Source organism: Trachinotus anak, unplaced genomic scaffold, assembly GCF_046630095.1.
Source record: "Trachinotus anak isolate AG129_WGS33_773 ecotype Australia unplaced genomic scaffold, CSIRO_AGI_Tana_v1 ptg000014l, whole genome shotgun sequence".
NCBI lineage: Eukaryota > Metazoa > Chordata > Actinopteri > Carangiformes > Carangidae > Trachinotus > Trachinotus anak.
The window spans coordinates 16,860,487-16,881,820 of record NW_027273865.1 but is presented as its reverse complement, the minus strand read 5'-3'; the positions used below and the strand labels follow the sequence as shown (position 1 = coordinate 16,881,820).

General features: G+C 41.0%; 1 protein-coding gene across 2 annotated transcripts in view; it reads right to left on the bottom strand.

Annotated features, from left to right (window-relative positions):
- Positions 1–20,495, bottom strand: part of LOC139631846 (cGMP-inhibited 3',5'-cyclic phosphodiesterase 3A-like) — a 54,675-nt gene extending 34,180 nt beyond the window's left edge. For both annotated transcript variants that reach the window (XM_071496454.1, XM_071496455.1), the window contains exon 1: positions 19,451–20,495. In XM_071496454.1, the coding sequence (XP_071352555.1) occupies positions 19,451–20,380 (930 nt within the window). In that variant the 5' untranslated portion in view covers positions 20,381–20,495. The remainder of the gene's footprint in view (positions 1–19,450) is intronic.
- Between the last annotated feature and the right edge of the window lie 839 nt (positions 20,496–21,334).

Below are 21,334 nucleotides of genomic sequence, written 5' to 3'. Positions count from 1 at the left end.
ATTCTTTTGGACAACATAAGTGTAAAATGATGAATATGGTCAAATTATGCCAGCTATCAATTGATACGTGATGATGTTACTGCCCAGCACTTCTGTGATAATATAAAGTTAGATGATCTGAGTGAAAACCTTTTCTCATCACATTTTAGCTCTGTGTTGTCACAATCTACAAACTTTTGTCAGGCTTCTGACTCATCCTTGTGTTGTAGTATTGTTGTTCAATAGCCTTATTCACCTGTATCTATTCGTCATAAGGCAGCAGATAGTTTCATTCATTGCACAGCACATGTTTTTTTCTGTACAAACTGATTCATCGTGACCCTAAGAATCACCGTTTACCCACTCAACAGCAAGCATGCCAAATGGATTTGGCAAAGCTTGCCTGTGTATGCATGGTTTGCCTGTGTGTGTTTATGAGTGTGTGTGTGTGTGTGTGTGTGTGTGTGTGTGAGAGAGAGAGAGAGAGAGAGAGGGAGGGAGGGAGCGATGGGACTCCTGGGCTGGATGATGATGACTCACCCACCCACACACTCACACACGTGAATTCAGACATGCACTCATCATCGTCATCACTCAAAACCATGTTAGCGCTGCTCACTGATGCTAATTGTTCCCAATCAACGTATCAGGGGTCCTGTCAATGCACTGTGAAACCAGACCACACCAGCGATTGCATATTGATCTCATTACACGTTCATGCCACTCCATCAAGCAAGTGTTTGTGTCTTGCCTACATGTGTGAGGTGCAGACTGACAGATCTATTAGATCTCTATACCTGAGCCAACAACGCTACAACTATGTAAACCTAAGAATGATCTGAGCTTGTAATCAATAACCATGTGTGCTCTGTTTTATTATTGAAGCAGACTTAGGAGTCTACAGCCATGCTGGCCATGCTGTACATAAGCAAAGCTAAATACTAATATGGGGTTTAGCGAGTATACAGTTTACCATTGTCATCGCCTTCACTAAATGTTAGCATGCTAACATGTCCAATTGATACTAAACAAACATAACAACAGAGATTGGTGGGAACGTATAATTTTGCTGTAATTTCATCCTGATCATGCTGCTAGTTGAAGATCACCAATGTTAAAAATTCCTCCTGGGGAGGGACATACAGTAGGCAAATGTCTGTGGCAAATTTCATGGTATTCCATCCGATAGTTGTTGAAACATCCCAAATGTCAACCTGGGTGGTGCTAAAAGAAAAGTCATAGGGTTAAAAACACAAATAGGCTTCATTCTCTGGGCACCATGAGTATCAGTGTACGTCATGGCAATTGACAAACATTGCCCTCCATCAGCCACTCTGTTAAAAAAGGTACATGGCTAATGCAATTTAAACGTACTTTCTGAGAGGAGGAAAACTGTTCTGTTGTTGAATGGCTCGTGGTTTCCCCAATTTAGACTGCAAATTTAAAATGACTTTCTTCATGTCAAATATCAATAAGACCACATTTGCATTGATGCTTGGGGTGTTAGCAGCAAATTACTAGGACTTATAATGACCCCGGCCACAAGTCTCTACCTCTACACCTCTGTCTAGTCATCTTTTGTGTTTTATCGCTGTAGATACAACACAGAGGTCAGATCAGTAACACCTATATACTTATCACTTATACACTTATCGTTAAAACTGGAATGACAACAGGATAAGAGAAAAAGACAGGTGAAAGTGTGTGTATTTTTTGTGCAGTCTTCATCACAAGAAATGCAGTTTTGCCTGGTTTCTTTAATTACTGGTGCAAAATCCCCTAAGTTCACTGCATTCCCAGAAGTCACAGTAAGACAACTTGTTTATGGTTGCAATGAATAAGTAAAAGTGGGCTAGAAAGCTGGGGAAAATAGCTTTTGAAAGCTTTTCTCACACTATGTAGATGCAGTATACTGTAGGCTATGTGCTAAAATTAGAAATGAGCTAGTGTGGACAGAAAATATTTTGATAAAAAGCAATTATATTACATTTATCACGTGATTTGTATCTTTACTCTTTTTTGTCCCATGCGAATGGATTATGCTGATGGCAGCCACCAACGCTCAAGTACGTGCGTGTGTTTCATCACGGCGTTGCATGACTAAGGCTTTGCATGTGCTGTCAAGTAAACGCATGCATGCATCTGTCAGCAAATTTAGATGTTAGATCTTATCTTTGCATTCTCTTATCTTTTCATGTTTGACGCATGAGCTGTAGCATGATGCCTTGTATCCGCCGATGTGTTTAATGTTTAATGTAACTGCATCCAGAGTAATAAGACAACATGCTCTGAGGTACAACACTGTAAATTAATGAAACCACATAGGCATGAAAAAGGACATGAACAACCATGAACAGAAAATGACATCACAATGTTGTTGTCTGTGTTAACTGTCTCAAAGAACAAAAATGCAAAATCTTCAATCAGTAAGCTACCAATAACATCGAAATTGAGGTTCCTGTTTGATAAGATAGGTCTCATTTTTCATGTGTTTCCTGTTAATCTTATGAAGTATTATTATGCTGCGCTAAAACCATCCTCAAGTTTTTTTTTCATCTTCACTTAACACTGTAACGATGTACTGTGTTGTGATTTTTAATTAACAAAATGATGCTGCATCGTATATAACCATGCATACCCTGCATAGGAGAAGAACATGAGCCAGCTCGCTTCAACTGTACAGTGTGATACCTGTGCCACACCACAGAGAGCGAAGAGACTGGTGAAGGCAGCTGAACATTAAGTAAAAAGCCTTAAGTAAACTGAAGTTTTTCACACATTACATTGCTTCTTCTTTATCAAAAACTTGTTTTCACTTAAACAAAAAATGCTAAACTTCTCAAATCCTCGTGTTTGTTGTTGTCTTAACACAGCATCTATACAAAGGACATCCAGACCTTATTTGGCTGATACTGAAAAAGTATTAAGTTTTGCTAAAGAGTGGCATGATGGAGGTGTTATCAAAAAAAAATCAGGGAAGAAGCCAGACGTTTGTGTTGTTAGAAAAGTATCCTCAAAGTAATTGTATCCAATCTCTAAACACATTATATTGAAAATTGAGAATATACAGATGTATTAACTAATTCCACATAATTTCCACTGATATCCCTGTAATATAATTTGGTGTAGTAGGTAGGCAATGTTGCAAATCAATGAGCAGAACAGCTTTATATTAATGTGGGATTCAAAGCATTTCTGTGTCCTTGTAATGAAGCACCTTTTATTTTCTTTTTTTTTTAGATTTTTAACTCTTATCTGTAAATGGTTCCTCAATTGAATTTCCAGTGTGCATTCACATTCTTGCACCACTTGTCGTCTTTACTTCACCGAGTTAGCTGCATGACACGCAAATGGGCTCTCATGCATGCCCAAAACTCATCTGAGACACACACACCATTTCATCCTAGTCTTCCTCCTCCCTCCCTTCCTCCCTCTAAGGCTCCATGGCTAAGTGGAGTGCTTTTCCCTCGTGTTGTTGTACCCATGTTAGGCTACTGACGCCAGCTTGTCATTCTCTACTCCTATTACTGTGAGAGCGGAGTGCATCACAGCTCCCACAACCCACTTCTCTCTGTCAGCTTTCTGCTCTCGCTGATTGACACTGACGTTGTCGGGCGTTTGTATTTCAGGCTGAGTCCCATGGGAACAACGTGAGCGTCCAGACACTGGTCTTCCATTTGGAGCTGCATGCATTATGACTTACATCCCATTCTGTGTCTGTACTTCTTGAAGTTTAGCTCTTTCATGTGTCCACCTCCGAAATTTTCCTGATGACACTTTATAAGGAGGATATCTGAGAACAGATCTCTTCTCCCATACTTCACATATAGTGGCGCAAATATTTCTTTGCAATCACACTGAATTTACCGAAGAAAAATATTGTAATTTGTAATTTTATGACTTCACTTGTGTGACAGATGTAAACTTGTAAAATTACAATTATAGTTTAATGTTGCTGTGGATTCAGTTAGCTACACTGTGGGCTACAACTTGAGCCCCAATTTTTTAGTATGTATTTGTTTACATTTTGGAAAATGAAGTACACTTCACTACCCATTAAGTAAGTCGAATTAGCTACAGTTCCTTTTTGCTATGTTCTGTTTTTTCGGATGGAGCTCAGAATCTTGATAATGGCTGGCATTAGGACCCAGCAGATAGTGTTTGCTGTGAGAATTGATCACCAGTGCATGGCTCAGTGCAATGTATGCCGGTAAAACATTTTTGTGTTTTGTTTCTTACTGTGGTATCATGCTGATTATCAGAGCCTACAACTGTGTTGTTGAGCTTTGGCCATGTAGAGGGCTTCATATTATTATCTAAGCAAGAATAATCCAAAGTTATAAATTATTTAAACCAATATTCTTCTGCAACAAAAACCCTATTATTCCTAGATTCTAGGGTTATTGCCATTTGCAAAACCCACAGGAAACAATCATTGTTTATCTGAACAATTTTCCTGGGAAACCTTAATCCAGATTCCTTTGTGGCCTGTAAATACAAAGTATCCACTAAAGAACACAGGGAGGATATAATTATTTCTGTATATCAGTTCTTTCTGTCTCATTCAGTGATGCATACATGCTACTATATAGTCCATACAAAACCTATGACTCTTGTTGGTGTGTGTATCTTCTGTGTGTATACAAAAGATAACACTTAGTAAATACTAGTCTGAGAGACCAACAACAAAAAGAGATACACCAAATAGGAAATTTAAAGGGGAACAAATCCATAGAAAGGAAGCGGAAAGCGGGTAGACTTGTCTTCAGGCTAAACCAAACTCACTCAACATGTTTCACACCAGAGCAGCTTCATCCAATAAGGACTTACTCATTGAATTCCTTGTCGAATGAGATTGGAGAGAGAGAGGTAGAGAGGGAGAACGTGGAAGGAGGATAAAGCGAGAGAAGGATGTTGGAGAAAATAAGCTGAATGAAAGAATGGAACACATTGACATTAGCACAAGCTGCATCAAGCCTAAAGGAACCGAACAGGCCACACATACGTGTGTGTGTGTGTGTGTGTGTGTGTGTGTGTGTGTTTGTGGCTGATCATGAGTGAGTGATCGAGACAGGCAGAGATAGAGAGGGAGAGAGTGTGTGTGTGTGTGTGTGTGTGTACCATCCTGTGCACACATCACAGCCCAAGGCCAACTCCTTCGTCTGCTCTTCAGATGAGAACCAAGCGCTCACTTTGTGACGCTTTACCACAGCTCACAGAGAAAACAGACTGCCATTTATAGAAGGGATCCAATTATTTCTGAATATTGAAACTTGACCTGAAATAAACTCTCTGCTCCATACCTGGTTAACATACCCTGAAGTCCTGATAAATCTAAAAGCACTGGAAAAATACAGAAATGGTCTCTGATCTGCAGGTTTTTAACTGGTGCAAAGTGGTGCATTTTTAAAATTATTTTATGATGCAGTTCTGTCTCTCTTTTCTTTTAGTTGAACCACAACAGCCAGAGCAGCCCTATAAACTAGAATATCCCTGACTGACTGGCTGAGTGATCATATTTCCACCATCAATCAACCAAATGCCACGTGACTGACTTGAAGTTTCTGACGTAAATATGTTCCATTAGGGGGGCAGTGATGCCAACTGAAGACACTGTCACTAGTTTTAGAGACTTCTTTTCAAACAAGACTGGGTGTAAACCTAGTACATGGCTGGACCATGTATGGATGCCAACCGGGGGCTTAGGGCTACACCTCTTGTTACAGGCAGTCTACTGAGCCGCTCTGGTTTCCTGGCTGCTGGGAACTGCAATGTGTTGGAGCGCATCCAATACATTGAGCCTCGCCACCATTACAGCAAATAAACTACTTGCATTACATGTATCATTATTTCTAAAGGAGGCAGAGGAACAACTAATCATCTGACACACTGAGCAAGAAAGAGCAGGACAGACGGAAGGAGAGAGAGAAATCATCGCTGACTGCCAAAGAAACTAGCAGATCTGAATAGCATGTAAACAAAAGAAACACCAGCACTTACACTTACCACAGCACAGCAAGTGTTTCGGTCCACTGAAAGGCTAAAGGGCTTTTCATTTGAGATGGTTACAGGAAGAGTTGAGTTTGTATCTACACGTAATGCAGTAACTTTTACACGGCAAACGTGAGCGACTCAAGACAAAATGAGGATTATATCAATTATACTGTACATGTCACTGTAGAAATAAAGACCTGCCTCTAATACAAGCGTGCCCCCAATAAAAGTCTGTTACCTCTACCGTTGAGGTAAATAAAGGCTAAACTATTGTGGATCCCAGACTGAGGCTGTGCACTGTGTGAGAGACAAAGTAAGAAACTTTGAACTTTCTCTCTGTATGACCATTTTACAAGTCAATGCTGCTGAAATCACAGCACAGTCCTTGTCTTTAGTTTATGTCTTGGGTTCTCCAGCCATATACTAGGTTCATGTTGAAAGGAATGCTATGTAATTAGGCAGAGTAGGCCACCATGACACACTACACAAACAACTTCACTACTTGAGAACTAGATAAGTTTTTTTGTTTTTGTCTTGAATAATCTCAAAGACAGTCTGGTGCATCTGATAATTACCTTGTTTAAGCTTATAATTACATTTTTCACGGTTTCCATGCACCTGCAGGCTGAATAACCAATTACAATTATGTTAACAGTGGACTGATTTGTTTAGTGTAACAAAAAAAGACAATAAAACAAGTGTCTGGTGGACTGTTTCATCAACCTGTGGTGAAAACGATGAAAGCCCCACAAAAAAAAACAAACTAGAATTGTCGCCTCGCAGTTGTCTGCCTCTGCGACTCAGACTAGTTTCAGATTGCATCGCTGTTTATCCAGAGTCATGTAAAATAATAATCATTTGTGTTAAATTTTGTCTTAATTGTTTTTTGGGTTCTTGAGTAATGGCAAAAAAGTGTTTTGAGAGGTCACACTGACCTTGACCTTTGGCTACCAAAATCTAACCAGTTCATCTCTGAGTCTAAATAAACCAAACCAAATTTGAAGAAATTCCCCCAAGGCATTACGGAGATATTGTGCTCACAAGGCCGAAACCACATTTTGTGAGGTCACCATGACCTTGACCTTTGACCTTTGACCACCAAAATTAGTTCATCCTTGAGTCCTTTATTCATGCCAAATTTGTAGAAGTTCCTTCAAGGAGTTACTGAGATATCGTGTTCAGAAGAAAGGGATGGACAGACGGACAGATGGACATACTGTATGTATGGACAGACAACCCGAAAGCAATAGAGAAAGAACTGAAATAAAATGACAGATGATGCAATGGCGTAATGCTGGATGTATTCAAAATCTATTCCAAAAGCTTGAATCTAAAACATTTAACAACATTTAACATTCAACAACTTGTCCATTGTCTATTTCTATTTAAGTGCTTTTAGCTGAAGACAGTAACCAATAAATCATAAAGTGACACCTACGGATCGATAAAGTACTTTATTGGGAGGTCCCTGCTCAGTCATATCATGTAACTTTTATTATTGTGTCCTGGTGGACCACAATCACAGAACATGCCCAGTTCTGTGGACAGTTTTTATGGTGCATGACAGTTTATATTGTAATTTAGCTTTGGTCAACCAGGGGAAATAGTTTTTTTTTTTTTTCTTATTCACTTCCATGCAGGAAAAACGAGTCTTTTGCTGAATAAGAACCAGAACCTACTTCTTCCACCACACTGCTGCCAGTAGTACATAGATTTAAAACACAGCACCGGCACAGCTCAAGAGGTCAGATTTGAAACAAGTCATACATCTGTAAAGCTGAAACTGGTGCGGCCCCAACTTGGATATGCTGGGATGATTGTGAATTCAGGGAAGGCATATCAGGACTGAAGCCAGGCAAAAACACAGGCACACATGCACAGACACACACGCGCACACATCAGCAGTGTCTTACATAACACAGTGAGTGATGGCAGCTGAGGACACAATAATACTGCCTTTGGCATTTGTCCTGTGAAAGTTGGACAGAGAGGAAATCGGGTGAGTGGGAGAGAAAACCGAGAGGGACAGGCAGACAAAAAAGCGCAAAAAAACGACAGAAAGTGAGAGAGAGAGACAGAGAAAGGCTGAGAGAGGGAAAGAGATACAAAGAGAGAAAGAGAGAGGGATTTTGTTTGACTACAGATGCCCATGGCCTGAGGCAAAGTGCCCCAAGGGAAAATATTACCCAAATTAATGCTGCAGTCCAGTCATTTTCATGTCTTCTCAATTTTTCGTTTCATCAAGAGTCGCTAAAGCTTTTCCCCTTAAACTTTTATACTTTAACTTGAAACTATGAAATAAGACCAACATAGTTTTTACCTGACCATATTTTATCCACCATCCACTGCAAGTTCTACTCAAAAACTACACAACCTTTGAGATGAGGTTTGAACTATCATGTACTGATGATAGATTTGATAGAATTCTTTTTTTACAATTTTTTTTTTTTTTTTTTTAACATAAGTAGCCTCAGAGTATCTAAATCATGGTTCGTAAAGGAGATGATAACAGTAAAACAAAGAATATGTGGGGTCACGTGTTCTGACCTGTAAAACTATATATTTACTGTTCAGAAATACAGTTCGGCTGAGCAACTTTTAAATCTAAGATGACTCCTCTTGAATCTTTCATCATAGTTTTACTTTACTTATACTTCATTTTAATTTCAAAACATGAGATCAGATGAGTCCCACTGTATACCATAGGGACTTCTGATGTAGGCTTACCTAATAGCTGTTTAGCTTTGCTCTGGATTTCAGATGTCAAGCTTTTAAAAAGTGTTGCAACCCAGAATGAGGTACATTTTGGGTTTTGTAGGGACACACTTGCAAGAAACAGTTTTCCCCTCATTGTATGCAGTTAGGATTAAATAAAATGTATGCAAAAATGTATTTAATTGCTAACTGATTTGATAATGAGTTCCAAATCTGTGTTTTGGTGTCAAAGTTCCAACTTTTTTACCTTTGGGACATGATTTGGGTCTTGAGGATTTGTCCCTTTATTCCCTATAAAACATGGGAAGTTATAAAATAAAGGTGTGTAAATTTTATTACATCACAAAATGGCATTACATTTGGTGTTCAACGATGCATGTCATAAGATAAATGCTGTAATAAATGTCTTCCAGTAAGAGACCAAATGTTGAAAATGCAAAAATTATTTTAAAAAAAGAGTGCAGTAAAAAGCGGGTACATTTGTACAATTGGATCACCCTTTGGGAAAGAGGGCCCACCTCATACTGAAATATGCCTAGCAAGATATTTTAAACATCAGAAGCAAAGTAACAGTACTCTCTTATCCATCATTTCACGGTCCACCTCCCCATCATTATAATATCTTCAGACCCAGTTTCAAAGGAGCAGGTACGCCAGGCTCTCTCTGCTGAAACAGTTTTAGCTCTCAGTGATGCTCGCCTGTCGAAACAGACCACAGCACGACACAGACACAGCTTCTGCATTTTTATGTCCAGATTAAACCACAAGAGAACTTATTGTCTTTCAACACAGACAACCCCTGGCAATTAGCTACTGTATGTACGTCATCAATGTGTGTCTGGAGCAAATGTGTGTTTGTGTGTGTATGTGTATGTGTGTGTGTGTGTGTGTGTGTGTGTGTGTGTGTGGCATGTATGTGTGCATTATGAGGGATAATGGAAGGGAAAAACACTCCCAGATGCATGTGATGCAATTATACCCTTGATTATCTGATTGGGTAATCTACAGGCAGGGTGGAGGCGTCCAAGACAAACACACTGCAGGCAGACTGTTGACCGAGCATAAACCGCGAAGAACGACACACACACACACACACACACACACACACACACACACACACACACACCTGTAATTGAGCATGTGCTCAACGATGCATGGATATAGTGAACGGCAAACAAGGCTGTGATGAAAGCAACAGTGATTTACATTCATCAAAAAAAAACTGTATCTTCTGCACACATAGTCCAGTATATTGTGTGTGTATGAGAGAGAGAGAAAGCAAGTTGAAGGGAGTGTTTTTTTTTTCCTGGATGCTGTGTATTATGGAAGCAACTGAGGAAACTGAGCTGAGACAAACATACAGCACACATGAGGCGGACAGCAAGCAAGTCCCGTGTGTGCGGTGAGTGTGTGTGTGTGTGTGTGTGTGTGTGTGTGTGTGACCGCGAGAAAGAGAGACATTGCTTGACTGAGTCAGTGATCTAACCCTCAATGACGTTTCAATTCAATCTGAATAGAGGTCCTGATTTATGAGGACACAGCACATCTGGGAGCTTCAACAAGGCCAAGCTCTTTGCATGTGCATGTGTTAGCATGTGTATATACAGTGTGTGTCCACACGTGTCTTTAGGCAATGCTTGTTATGCACACATAATTAACTATACAGAACATCCACCAAATAATAGGAAAGTGGTTTAACATTAATCTTGCCATGAGGACGTTTGAGGCAGAGTATAGGCAAATTAGCTATATGACTCTCTATGACTAACACAGCAGAATAAGGGTTCAATTCTTTTCCTTGCAAAGACATCATATTATCCTAAAATGTGGCCCTTTAAACACACTTAATTCTATGACAAGGTGACTTGGCAGAAATGTGTTTGGAATAAATATTTTTATTAAAATATAATATATAAGATTGTTGTTGTCTTTCTTGTACCCCAACACACCCCCACCCTCCAGATGTTTTTTTTTTTCTGTCATCCTAGTTCCAGTTATATAGGTTATTTAACTGACAGAGTCACAGGTTGAACTCACTAGTGGCCTAACATTTACTGAATCAGTGACTTTATGAGGTGGGGGTGCAAGTGTAGTGCAAAAATAATCTCACCTATCTATCTGGAGGAACTATGGTTTGGAGAAATTATCCTCATAAAATGCAATATAACAAGGGCCAGAGGCAGAATTTTTAATTGGTTCTACATTTAAATGAGGATTCTCACACACGTCCCCAAAATGGTGTCACTGTGCAGGATTACTGAATAAGTAATGCCCTCTGCTGCGAGATCGAGTACTGCTTTTAAAGTGTGAGGCTGGTGTTGTTTTCTTTTTATTACTAGCAACACCATTTCTAATGTATTTTCTATTATATTCTTTATTTTGCTCCACATTTGAATGTATTTTGAATTTTTTCTTATGAAAATGTTCTTTCTTATGAAAATGCCAAACACAAACAATGGATTTATCTTGCAGACTAAACTAACTAACACAGACTGCTAAAACCTCTTCCATAACACAGAATTCTATTGTCATCCTAAAACTATGGCTGGCGTATTCCTTCCTTGTGATTACAAAGACCAGTGTAGTTTATTCTGAAAAAACAACATCAACAACTGATTTTTTTTATATCCTTGGAAAGTACAGTATGTCAGTGTTGGGCTGTTACTTACTACCGTGAGCTTGCACCTACATTTAAAGGAATTCACAATGTCTCTGGGTCTAACTCTGCTTAGTATGGCAAGTTTGTATATGCAGCTAACAACAGTCAAGAATAGTCTACTTTTCTTCTACTGCCATATGAGCTACAGTGTGTCAGCGACTCTACAGTACATGTAACACGCATTAGCTGAGAGTCAACTACATTGTCAGTGTTGTTTGTGTATCTCAGTCAGAAACACTGTAACACTGTAGTGCTATTGGGCAGCTCCCAGGTATGTCAGTAGGTGTTAACTAGCTGACCAAGGGCACAGCTGTGAAAGAACACATAGAGGAGTGCATGCCAACCATTCCTGCATAAATACAAAATCTTGCCTCTTACCCCCTAACTCACTCTAGGGTTCCCAAACATGCTCTACAGAGGAATTCAATAGGTGAAGGAAGGGAATCCCTAATTATGTTTTGTGAAATGGGATCTGCACTTTAGAGTCTCTTGAAAGCTCAAATTGACAGATGTCATGAAAGTGAAGCGTTCACACAAAACAGTGTAGAACTCCCCTGTGCTGACAGTCCATTACAGAGAGTGTTTACTGTAGTGCAGGAGAAGAAAAGACAGACAGACGTATGGACAGATCTAGATTCTGCTCATTGATGCTGCCCCCTGCCCGGACTGACCAGCCTCCCCCCTCTCACCAAGCATATTTTGGAGCTAAAACACACCATTGAATCGACTAACAAGGCAATCCTTGTCCAAGGCCACCAAACCTCATGTGGACAGCCAGCAGAGAAGCCACTGTGTGTGTGTGTGTGTGTGTGTGTGTGTGTGTGTGTGTGAGCACATGTATACTGTAGTGCCCAGGCCAGGTTAAAATTATTTGCTGGTGCCTTTCAGCAGCAAGCTGTGGAGATTACTCTCACACACGTTTGTTTTTTTTTTTTTTGTTTGTTTGTTTGTTTGTTTTTTTTTGGCTCTTGCTCTCTTTCCCCGGCCCTCTCCTCTCTCTGTGGGAGCATATGGCATAGAGCCATATTCACATGCCGTGGAGACAAACACACAAACACACACACATACATGCGATGGCTGTCGCAAAAGAACCATATGTGATCAACACAAACTTGCTTCAACAGTGTGTCAGTGAGTCCATGCGAGAGCTCGGAGCGATGGTGTGTTTAGAGCAGCAGCAGAGAGGCTGAACACAGGGACCAGATAGTTGTCCTTTTACCATCAACACTTCTGCTGTGCTTGGCAGCAAACCTCCTCTCACTCCCCCTCTTTTCCTCACCCTCCCCAGCAAATCTTTCAACACTCTCTCTTTCCCCTCCTCTCACTCCCTCCCTCCCTCCCTCTCACGCAGTAGCTCCTGCATTAGGTCCCCTCAAGCAAGACTGCCCCCCCTCCTCTCTCTCTCTCTCTCTCATACACTCACTCACCCTTGTTTGGCTATTTGACTGCTGCTTGGGGCTGGATGCAGCCTGTGCTAATGCCAGTGTGTTCTTTTCTTTCAATCACTGTTTTTTTTTTTTTTTAACCCATATTTACTTCTCTCTTCTACTATCTCCAGCGTCTGTCACTCTGGTGCTCAGCTGCACCTCTGCAAACCTCACTCGATCTCTTTCCTCTTTTCTCTGCTCAACACTGCTCTTTGAAGGCTCAGTTCATCTATCTCACATTTTTTCATCGTCTTCCTCTAGCAACGAACAATCAAGAGTCCATGAGAGCAGCACAGCTGATATTTCATCTGATTATGCACTGCTACTTTTGGCCCCCAAATGAATTGGCATTCATATGTCCTTTTGTACTATCTATAACTGATTTACATCTATTTTGGATGAAAGTGCAATCCTGTGTTTCCATCTGAGACTGATGCATGTTCCCAGAGAGTGTGTATACATCATACCTACATGCTACTTGTTACATATAAATGAGTGTAGTTGGATAGGTGACAACAATGTAGTGATATGTAAATAAAAATGTCTGCCTCTCTATCCCTATCTGAAACAGATACACACATGTACGCACGCACGCACACACACACACACAGTTCGAGCATGTATACCTGTCATATTAACTTAGTCCAGCATCTGAAACGGTGTCTGTCTCAGTTCTGATATATTAAAACAACAAATTCAGTTGTCTTGTTGTTTAGATATAGGGCAGAGTAAAGTAACAGCAAAAACAACCTTACAAGTCTAATATGTAATTTACACATAATGTACACACATGCAACAGATTTAGCTGTGAGTGTATCAGAGTGAATGGAAAACATCTCATACATCTTGTGAGTAGTCTGCAAATTCTAACCTAAAACTTGCATTTGAGACACAATAAAACCGTTAAAGGTGCCACATGTACATTTTCTCTGGCGTCAAACATGATTTCGTGCAGGAGGCAGGTGGTGGTGGTGAAGGTGTTGATGGTAGCTTGCTGATTGTTGTGTTTACAAGACAAGAGGTCAGAATACGCCCTCTTATCTGAGGACAGACTGGACGACACAGTGACTCACTATTACAATGTAGTGCTACAAGACAGGCTTGCCAGGCCGGGGCTATCTGCTTAGCATGCTAACTTCAAAAGAAGAAAGGAAGTTTACATTAAACATAAAACATTAAACAATGACAAGAGTTAACATTTGAGCTGCTTTCCACTGCTGGTGACCACTCATGTGAGTAAAGGAATGAAGTTTGATGCTGAACATTTCTTATAGACTGGTAAATAAATGGCTGTTTTAGATATATATGTGTGTGTGTGTGTGTGTGTGTGTTTGTATATGTGTGTGTGTGTGTGTGTGTGGAAGGAATAAAAAAAAGAAAAAAAAAAAGAGCAGTTATTGAATGGAAACATTATCCAGTATCCACAGTCTTTCTGGCAAAGGGGTTGTTAAAATCTCACGGTAATATCAATTTATTGGACATGAAAAAAATATTTTTCATTATCTCAATGAATATTATATGGGAGATATCAAGCCTGAAGGCCACTCAAAGTAAGATAGCTCTGGCAACAGGAACCTGTTGTGTGTCTCCCTGGAAATGTATGTACGTCAGTGCAAAAATGTGGGCCTTCCCTCAAATAGATTTCAGAGCACATGTTTCTGCTTTAAAACCTGCCCCCCCCCCCCCTGCTCCTGTGACACAGATACTGTATATGATGATGAGATGATGAATATGTTACGCAACACCGTATAGCCTTATTTGAGGTCTAACCTACATTTTCTAATGACACAACTTCACAATTACAAGAGAACTAATTTGTTTCACCCTGCTAAGCCTTTGAACTTTAATATGTATGATGTAGTGCGGCTTATCTGAACTTATTTTCGAACTATTTTGTTGGTCTTGCATTTGTGTAATGAGCTATTGTCACTGTATAATGCCGAGTAAAAGAAAACTGCCTGGTGAAACATCAAAAAACAAAACACTTGGAAATATTGCAGATTTTTTTTTTAGACTTTCTATTTATAACTGTTGTTATCTTGTATAGCGCGAATGCTTTTCAATTGCATGTGACCCAAAAACCACTAGCAGAGGCCTTTCCCCCCAGAAATCCCCATCCCACTGAGACCCTGGCTAGAAGGCAAACAACTTCTGTCAAATCACAAGGCCTCTGTGTGGAGCTAGTCCAGAAAGATCATAACCAAGTAAAATTCATGTCAAAATCCTTGAATATTAAGACTAAATACACCATCATGTTGATATTGTAGAAACCTTGCATTATTTTAATATAAGCGCATTTGTTCTGCATAACAGCGCGACAGCAAAACAATAAATCCCATTCACCTTAAAAAGCAAAAAAAAAACAAAAAAAAAACACATAAATAAAGCCACGGAGCCGATCCACTGCTATATTCCAGCTTCCAGTTCAGCAGAGTGCCTGTCTTGCCTCTGGCTTGGCAGGCTGCACCAGCCTGCTTCATAAATACTGCACAACCAACGCTTGATGAAAACCCCCACTTCTCTCAGGTACAACTGCACTCTGGAGAGCTTCATTATCTACAGTATGGATAAACTGTACCTACAAACTGTGTGTGTTTGTGTCAGGGAGAGACTTTGAGAGAGAGGAAAGAGACCGGGAAAGAGAAAGAAAATGCGAGTAACTGCTTTGACTAATTTGTTGAATGCCTCGATAATTCTGCTGTAATATCTAAAGTGAACGGACAAATGGTTGGTTCCAAAATAGTCAACAACTGACCAGACCACACAAATAAAGTGTGTGAGTGTGTGAGTGTGTTCATGCGAAGGTAGTATCAGTCAGTTTGACAACATGTCATAGTAGTAGGAGGCATAAGGAAATGTCAAATATACTCTTTGGGATTCTGATCCCATATGAGGTTGTTTGCTATGCAGACTGGGGCTGCATTCAAAAATCACTTGTTCAGTCAGTCACCATCTTCCTTTATAATTAACACTCAGTGGTTTGCTCTATAGTGAATTGAATGAATTATTGAAACTTCATTTTGTATTGTCATTGACAGGCAGGTATGATGTAATGCACAAATTTAATTCACAATTGCATTTCCACATATTTAGGCCAAAGAAGCCTACATAGTACAGATTTTTTACTCCATTGTGTTGAGGACAATATTTAATATATTTTATGCACAATTTGGACTCACAAATGACTTGATGAAAAGTAGATCTAGTGCACTAGGTAGCAAATAACAACTAACTATATGATAGTGTTATTGCTATTTTGATACATAGAATGTCATAGTATGTTGTAATGTTTTTACCATGTTGCAATGTTTTTTGGAGGATAGCCCAAGGCAAACCTTTCTAAATGACAGAGCAAGATGTATTAAACTGCAAGTTATCATTACAACAGTGTGTACACTCACAGGTAAAACTAATCCAACCACTGGAAAAACTCACAACCAACAACATGTCATTTAAGTTACACTTTTATATTTACAGTAAAACTGCGAAAACTCTGCAGCTTTTTAGCATCCTTTAGATAGTTGCTCATTATTGTGGCCTTACAGATTGCACCTTCATTGTTTCAGTTCAGGCTCACTACTCTCATCAAAACTGTTTACAGCTGCAGCAGGCAACTGCTTTTAGCACACGAGCTCTGACAAAGTACTGTATATTGTTCAGCACCAAACAGAAGACGTAAGTTGAATCTCCAGGAAGGTAATGGCCATAACAGAGCTGAAAGCACAGGATTTACATGGCCAAAAACAACACTATAGTGTACATATACTGTAAAAGTCTTTACATTTACAACTACACCTATTACAAAATGTACAATGAATCAGCACTCTAGAGAATAGTATACTTTGGTAGCATTTTAGTGGCACCCAAAGTACAATCCATTTGTTTGTGTGCCTCCTCGTCTGTGCTACATCAATCTCCATGTTCCTCTCCCTGGTCCCACAGATTACACAGTGGTGCTACATGAGGACACGCTGTCCTCAGCATCTGGTCAATTGTGATTCTTTTTATTTTTTTTATTTTAAAGTTCAATTTGTCATCACTGCTGTTCCAGACTAGACAGGGTAGAATGGCTAATGGAGCTGTTCTAATAGTTCAGATAGTCCACTAACTCAGTGTTCCCTGGATACCAGTTAGCAATGAACAACAGCATGACAGCTGATGTGGGATCGGCCTCAGTTTCTTGATAAGGGAATGAAATTTGAGAGATGGAACAAAGTGTGTGATTCCAGATCAGGACACTCTGAAAGTTGGATATGCTCTGCTGTAATAGGGCACCTGGTAGCTCATCATCACCCACACAGACTTCACACAATCTCATTTAACTACGCTTCAAATTCTTCCTAAAAGGCAAAATCTGTGGGAATGGCTATACGAGAATCAATAAGAGTAATTTGCCTAACATCTTGATTAGAAACCACAGGTAGAGGCCTTTTTTTCTGATTCCTTTTTTTGTCTGGATTTTTATTTTGCAGCACAAAATTTTGCTAAAAATTAGTAGGCTTATGGACACATTCAGATGGAAAAATGATAATAGTATAAAAAGTGGTTTAAAATAGGATTATGAAAACACCAATCATGGATTTTACTTGTACTTGTCCCCATTGCAAAATGAGCTTGGTAACTGTAAACTGTGATGATCAGTGTCCCCTTTTCAGTGGGAAACATAATGGTTTAATACAAAGGGACATGAAATCGTTTTAAACTGATCTGCTTCTTCACCAAAAATTCCAGGAAATCCTCAGTAAAATCTGTATGAACCAAAAATGGCAATGCTAGAAAGAGCCACCAAAGTTTGAAGACTCTAACAATTAACAGACCCATCACCCCACTGAGTATTGAACTATTATGTAAGGTGTCTATACCTCTGAGCTTTTAACCCGTCAACCACAATTACACCACAAATCAAAAGAAGAGAACTGATGAGCCATGTAATTACTGCTGTTAAGCTTCTCTTTCTTTTTTTCTACATATGGCTTTCTAGCTATGTCATACACGGATGATTGTGAAACAAGCTTACCCACTCAGGATGGTCACTGTGAATCCCCACTATCTGTCCCTCATGTGGCAACAACATAACCAGCTTCTCTTTTATTCCCCCAACATCTTTTAGCTCAGTCTGTCACTAGAGGGCATGAGTACAATTAGAGGCAAAAGAAAAACCTTCAGTAGAGGGGACATTCATGGGTGTGAAGGGTTGGTCAGTTCCAGTTTCAGGTATGAGGTCATCACCCTCTCCTGACATAAAAACTTGATCCAAATATGTTGAGTGTGACATATTTGCTGTCCAGAGCACCAGTTTGTGAGCGAATGAGTGAGTGAACATAAGTGCTTATGTTATGCTATTTTCAGATAACTGCAAGTTGTGTAAATCTTGTGCAAGATTTGTTTAATACATAACATACTGTAACTCCCTTAATTTTATGACTTATACAACCCTGCTGCGTAAGGGAACGTTACTGAAAGTCATTCCTGCCTAGTGTAATCAGACTCTATAATGCATCTCCATTATCCACCTGAAAAATGTCTTGCACTCTCATCCTTGCACATTGGTCCACATACATACTTATTTATTTTTTACTGCACATCTGAATCAGAACATGAACAAGATGCTGACAAGTTGATTCATGGAAGATGTTTCTAAACAGTGCAGCAGAAATAATTTTCAATGAAAAATAAACAAATGCAACTTCATAAAGTGTGTTGGAGAGCCGAAATCAGCTCTACTTTGGGATGTGAGCCACTTCTGCTTCAGTCTCCAAGTAAGCTCATTGAACCGGTACTCGGGTTAGAGCATATCCACCTCATTCGTGGATTTTTGGTCACATCCAGCCAATTATCATGGGTGACATTACACAACTCCCCTACCCATCCCGTACACTGAGAGTTTCCAAGAATGTCCATGGACCTCCAGGATCAGCGAGTTATACAACACAGTTACTTAGGTTTCCCTTTAACTGACACACCACATCACCAGGAACAGAATGACATACAGTTCAGTTTTCACTCTTCACAACCCTCTCTTTCCACTGACACTGCAGCAACGACCTCAACATGCAACACAAGACGAGGTTCTTTTAAGGAAACCAGTTGGATCAAATTTTGGGCCCTATAATGTGTAAAGTCTGGGAACATGTGCAGCACACCACCGGCCAGCACCGCGGATAAACAAAGGCTTTCAAAATATTTACATGTGACCTCACACCTTACGGCCACACATCAACTTGGCATGCGAAGTGCACCATCCATTTTCTTATCAGCAGCACAAACATGCACAGCACAATGATGATGACCAAATGAGCAGCGGTGTCAGAGTGAAGGTAAACAGCAGCGTTTGCACAGTGTGGAAGATGTTGCAACGCAAAACAACATAGCGGGCGTAAATCACAAGAATGCTGCACTAGTGATGGGTCTTAGAGGCTGTCGAAACTGATGAGGGCCCCATGGAGGAAACCGATCATTAGTGTCATCATAATAAAGCTTGATATTACAATCTCTATTATCCGGGTTGGCTCGATGTCAAAGGAAAGCGCGTTAAGCTGTCACACATGCCATCACAGTGAGAGAGAGGACACCAGAGAGCATCACAGGCCTGCAGTAGTTGAAAGGTCATAAGCAAAGCAATAACAATGCATTCCCTGCGCCCTGGTTCTGATGCCCAAAGTTGCACATGTCTTACCTGGTCCCGCGGAATGCACGGCAGCGAAGTCCTGCGGTGGGACTTGCTGTTGCTCTGACAATGAGCCATCATTTCCGAGGCCGCTATGGAGCTGGACCTCCGTCTCCTTTTGAAGACAGGGATGTCCTCCTCCTTCGCCCCGGTCACAGAGCCACAGCACCCCGTCCCGCTGGTCCCTGAGGCCGGCAGGAGCCGGTCAGCATACCTCGCAAGCAAAACCCCCAGCAGCCCCAGCAGGTAGGCCAGGTAGGGTCTCCAGCTGGCCCGGACTCTGCTCAGAGAGACGAGGGAGACGGCCCTGATGACGCTAATGAAGACGAGGATCGACACTCCCTGACCCACCCGGACGACCAGCAGAGCCCCGCTGCCCAGGCAGCCGAGGACTACCAGGGTTGCGGGGAGGGACAGCAGCTGCTCCTCGGCGCCGCGCAGGAGGGACTGCGCCGCGGCTTCACCCAAGTGGCACACCGCTAACAAAAAAAACGCGGTGCGGATGAGCACCCCGCAGCGAATCAGATACAGCCCGACCCAGAAGAAGGCACATACGAGCGTAAAAACTGGGGAGACGCAGTAACACGCTGTCAAAAGCAGCTCCACAGCACAGCCCGCCGCGAAATGAAGACTAGAGTCGGAGCCGCTTCTATTTCCGTTGCTGCTGCTGCTGCTGCTGCTGCTGCTGCTGCCTGCATCCCAGTCGACCAATCTGAGCAGCAGAGCGAGAATAACGGAGACGGAGGCAACGCAGACCGCAGACGACACTCCTCGGTAAGTCCATGTCACGGCGAGTCTCAGCCACGACTGGCTCCCTGCGTCCTGCTGCAACGGGGTGACACATGTCTTCACGTAGCCGTTGCGCTCCAACGCTGCCCGGGGATATTTTTCATGAGCGCTTCTTGATGAACCTCTGTCGCTGTCCGCCTCCAAGGCCATCGCTATCAGTCAAGCGGAATGCTGAGCTGACCGTTCGGAATAAAAAAAAAAAAAAAAAAAAAAAAAAAAAGGATTTAGTCTCAGTGTGTGTGTCTCAGTCTAGCCTACATATTTCACCTATGATTCCCATGACAATGCGTCTTGCCTGTGCGCAGCTGACACCAGAGTATTGGTCAGTGATGCTTGCCTCCAAAACAAAACTTCAAGAAGTGTGCAAAGAATTTCAAAACTGCCAAATGATGGTGTTAACAACTTTTCTTTTAGTTCTGTTGTTCAGAACTTCCCCATTACATTTGGTCTACTATTGAGTTGCCCCTGGTAGTTAACCAGTGAACCAAATAAGAAACCCCTGGCGTTTCACACATCTAGGCCACTGCCTCCACTCCTCCACATAGTCTCTCTCTCACCCTCCCTCGCTTTCTCTCCCCTCCCACTATATACACTATCCCTGTTTTTTGTGCCGCTCCGGTGATTCCTCCGTCACGTTTTAGCTTCTCCTCAGTGTTTCTGTTCAGTCTGCCCTGGATGTGACTCAGTTCGCTGTGGATGGATGCCATGTTTATATGAAGATTTCCTGGCCTGTTCTGGAAGATGGAGCAGCACATTATAAGAATGAACTGTAGTAATCCTGTGATACATTTTTGGAGATACGCTACACTGCATGGATATGACAGGAGAACAAGACGGGATATCATCCTGGTACCAGCAACTTTAAACACTATCATTCATCAGTCTATGGTCGCTCAAAACTCACATGTCCATGACACCTAACCAGAAAGGGAACATGTGTGAATTTATTGTTTAGACATTATCCTCAATGCCTGGTGAAGTTACTTATTCCACTTTCCTTGAGCCTGGTGATATCCACTTAATACACATGTCAATTCATGATGCTCTCTCTATGTACCTCCAAAAAACAGTCACACCATAGAAAAGAAGTAAAATACAATCCAA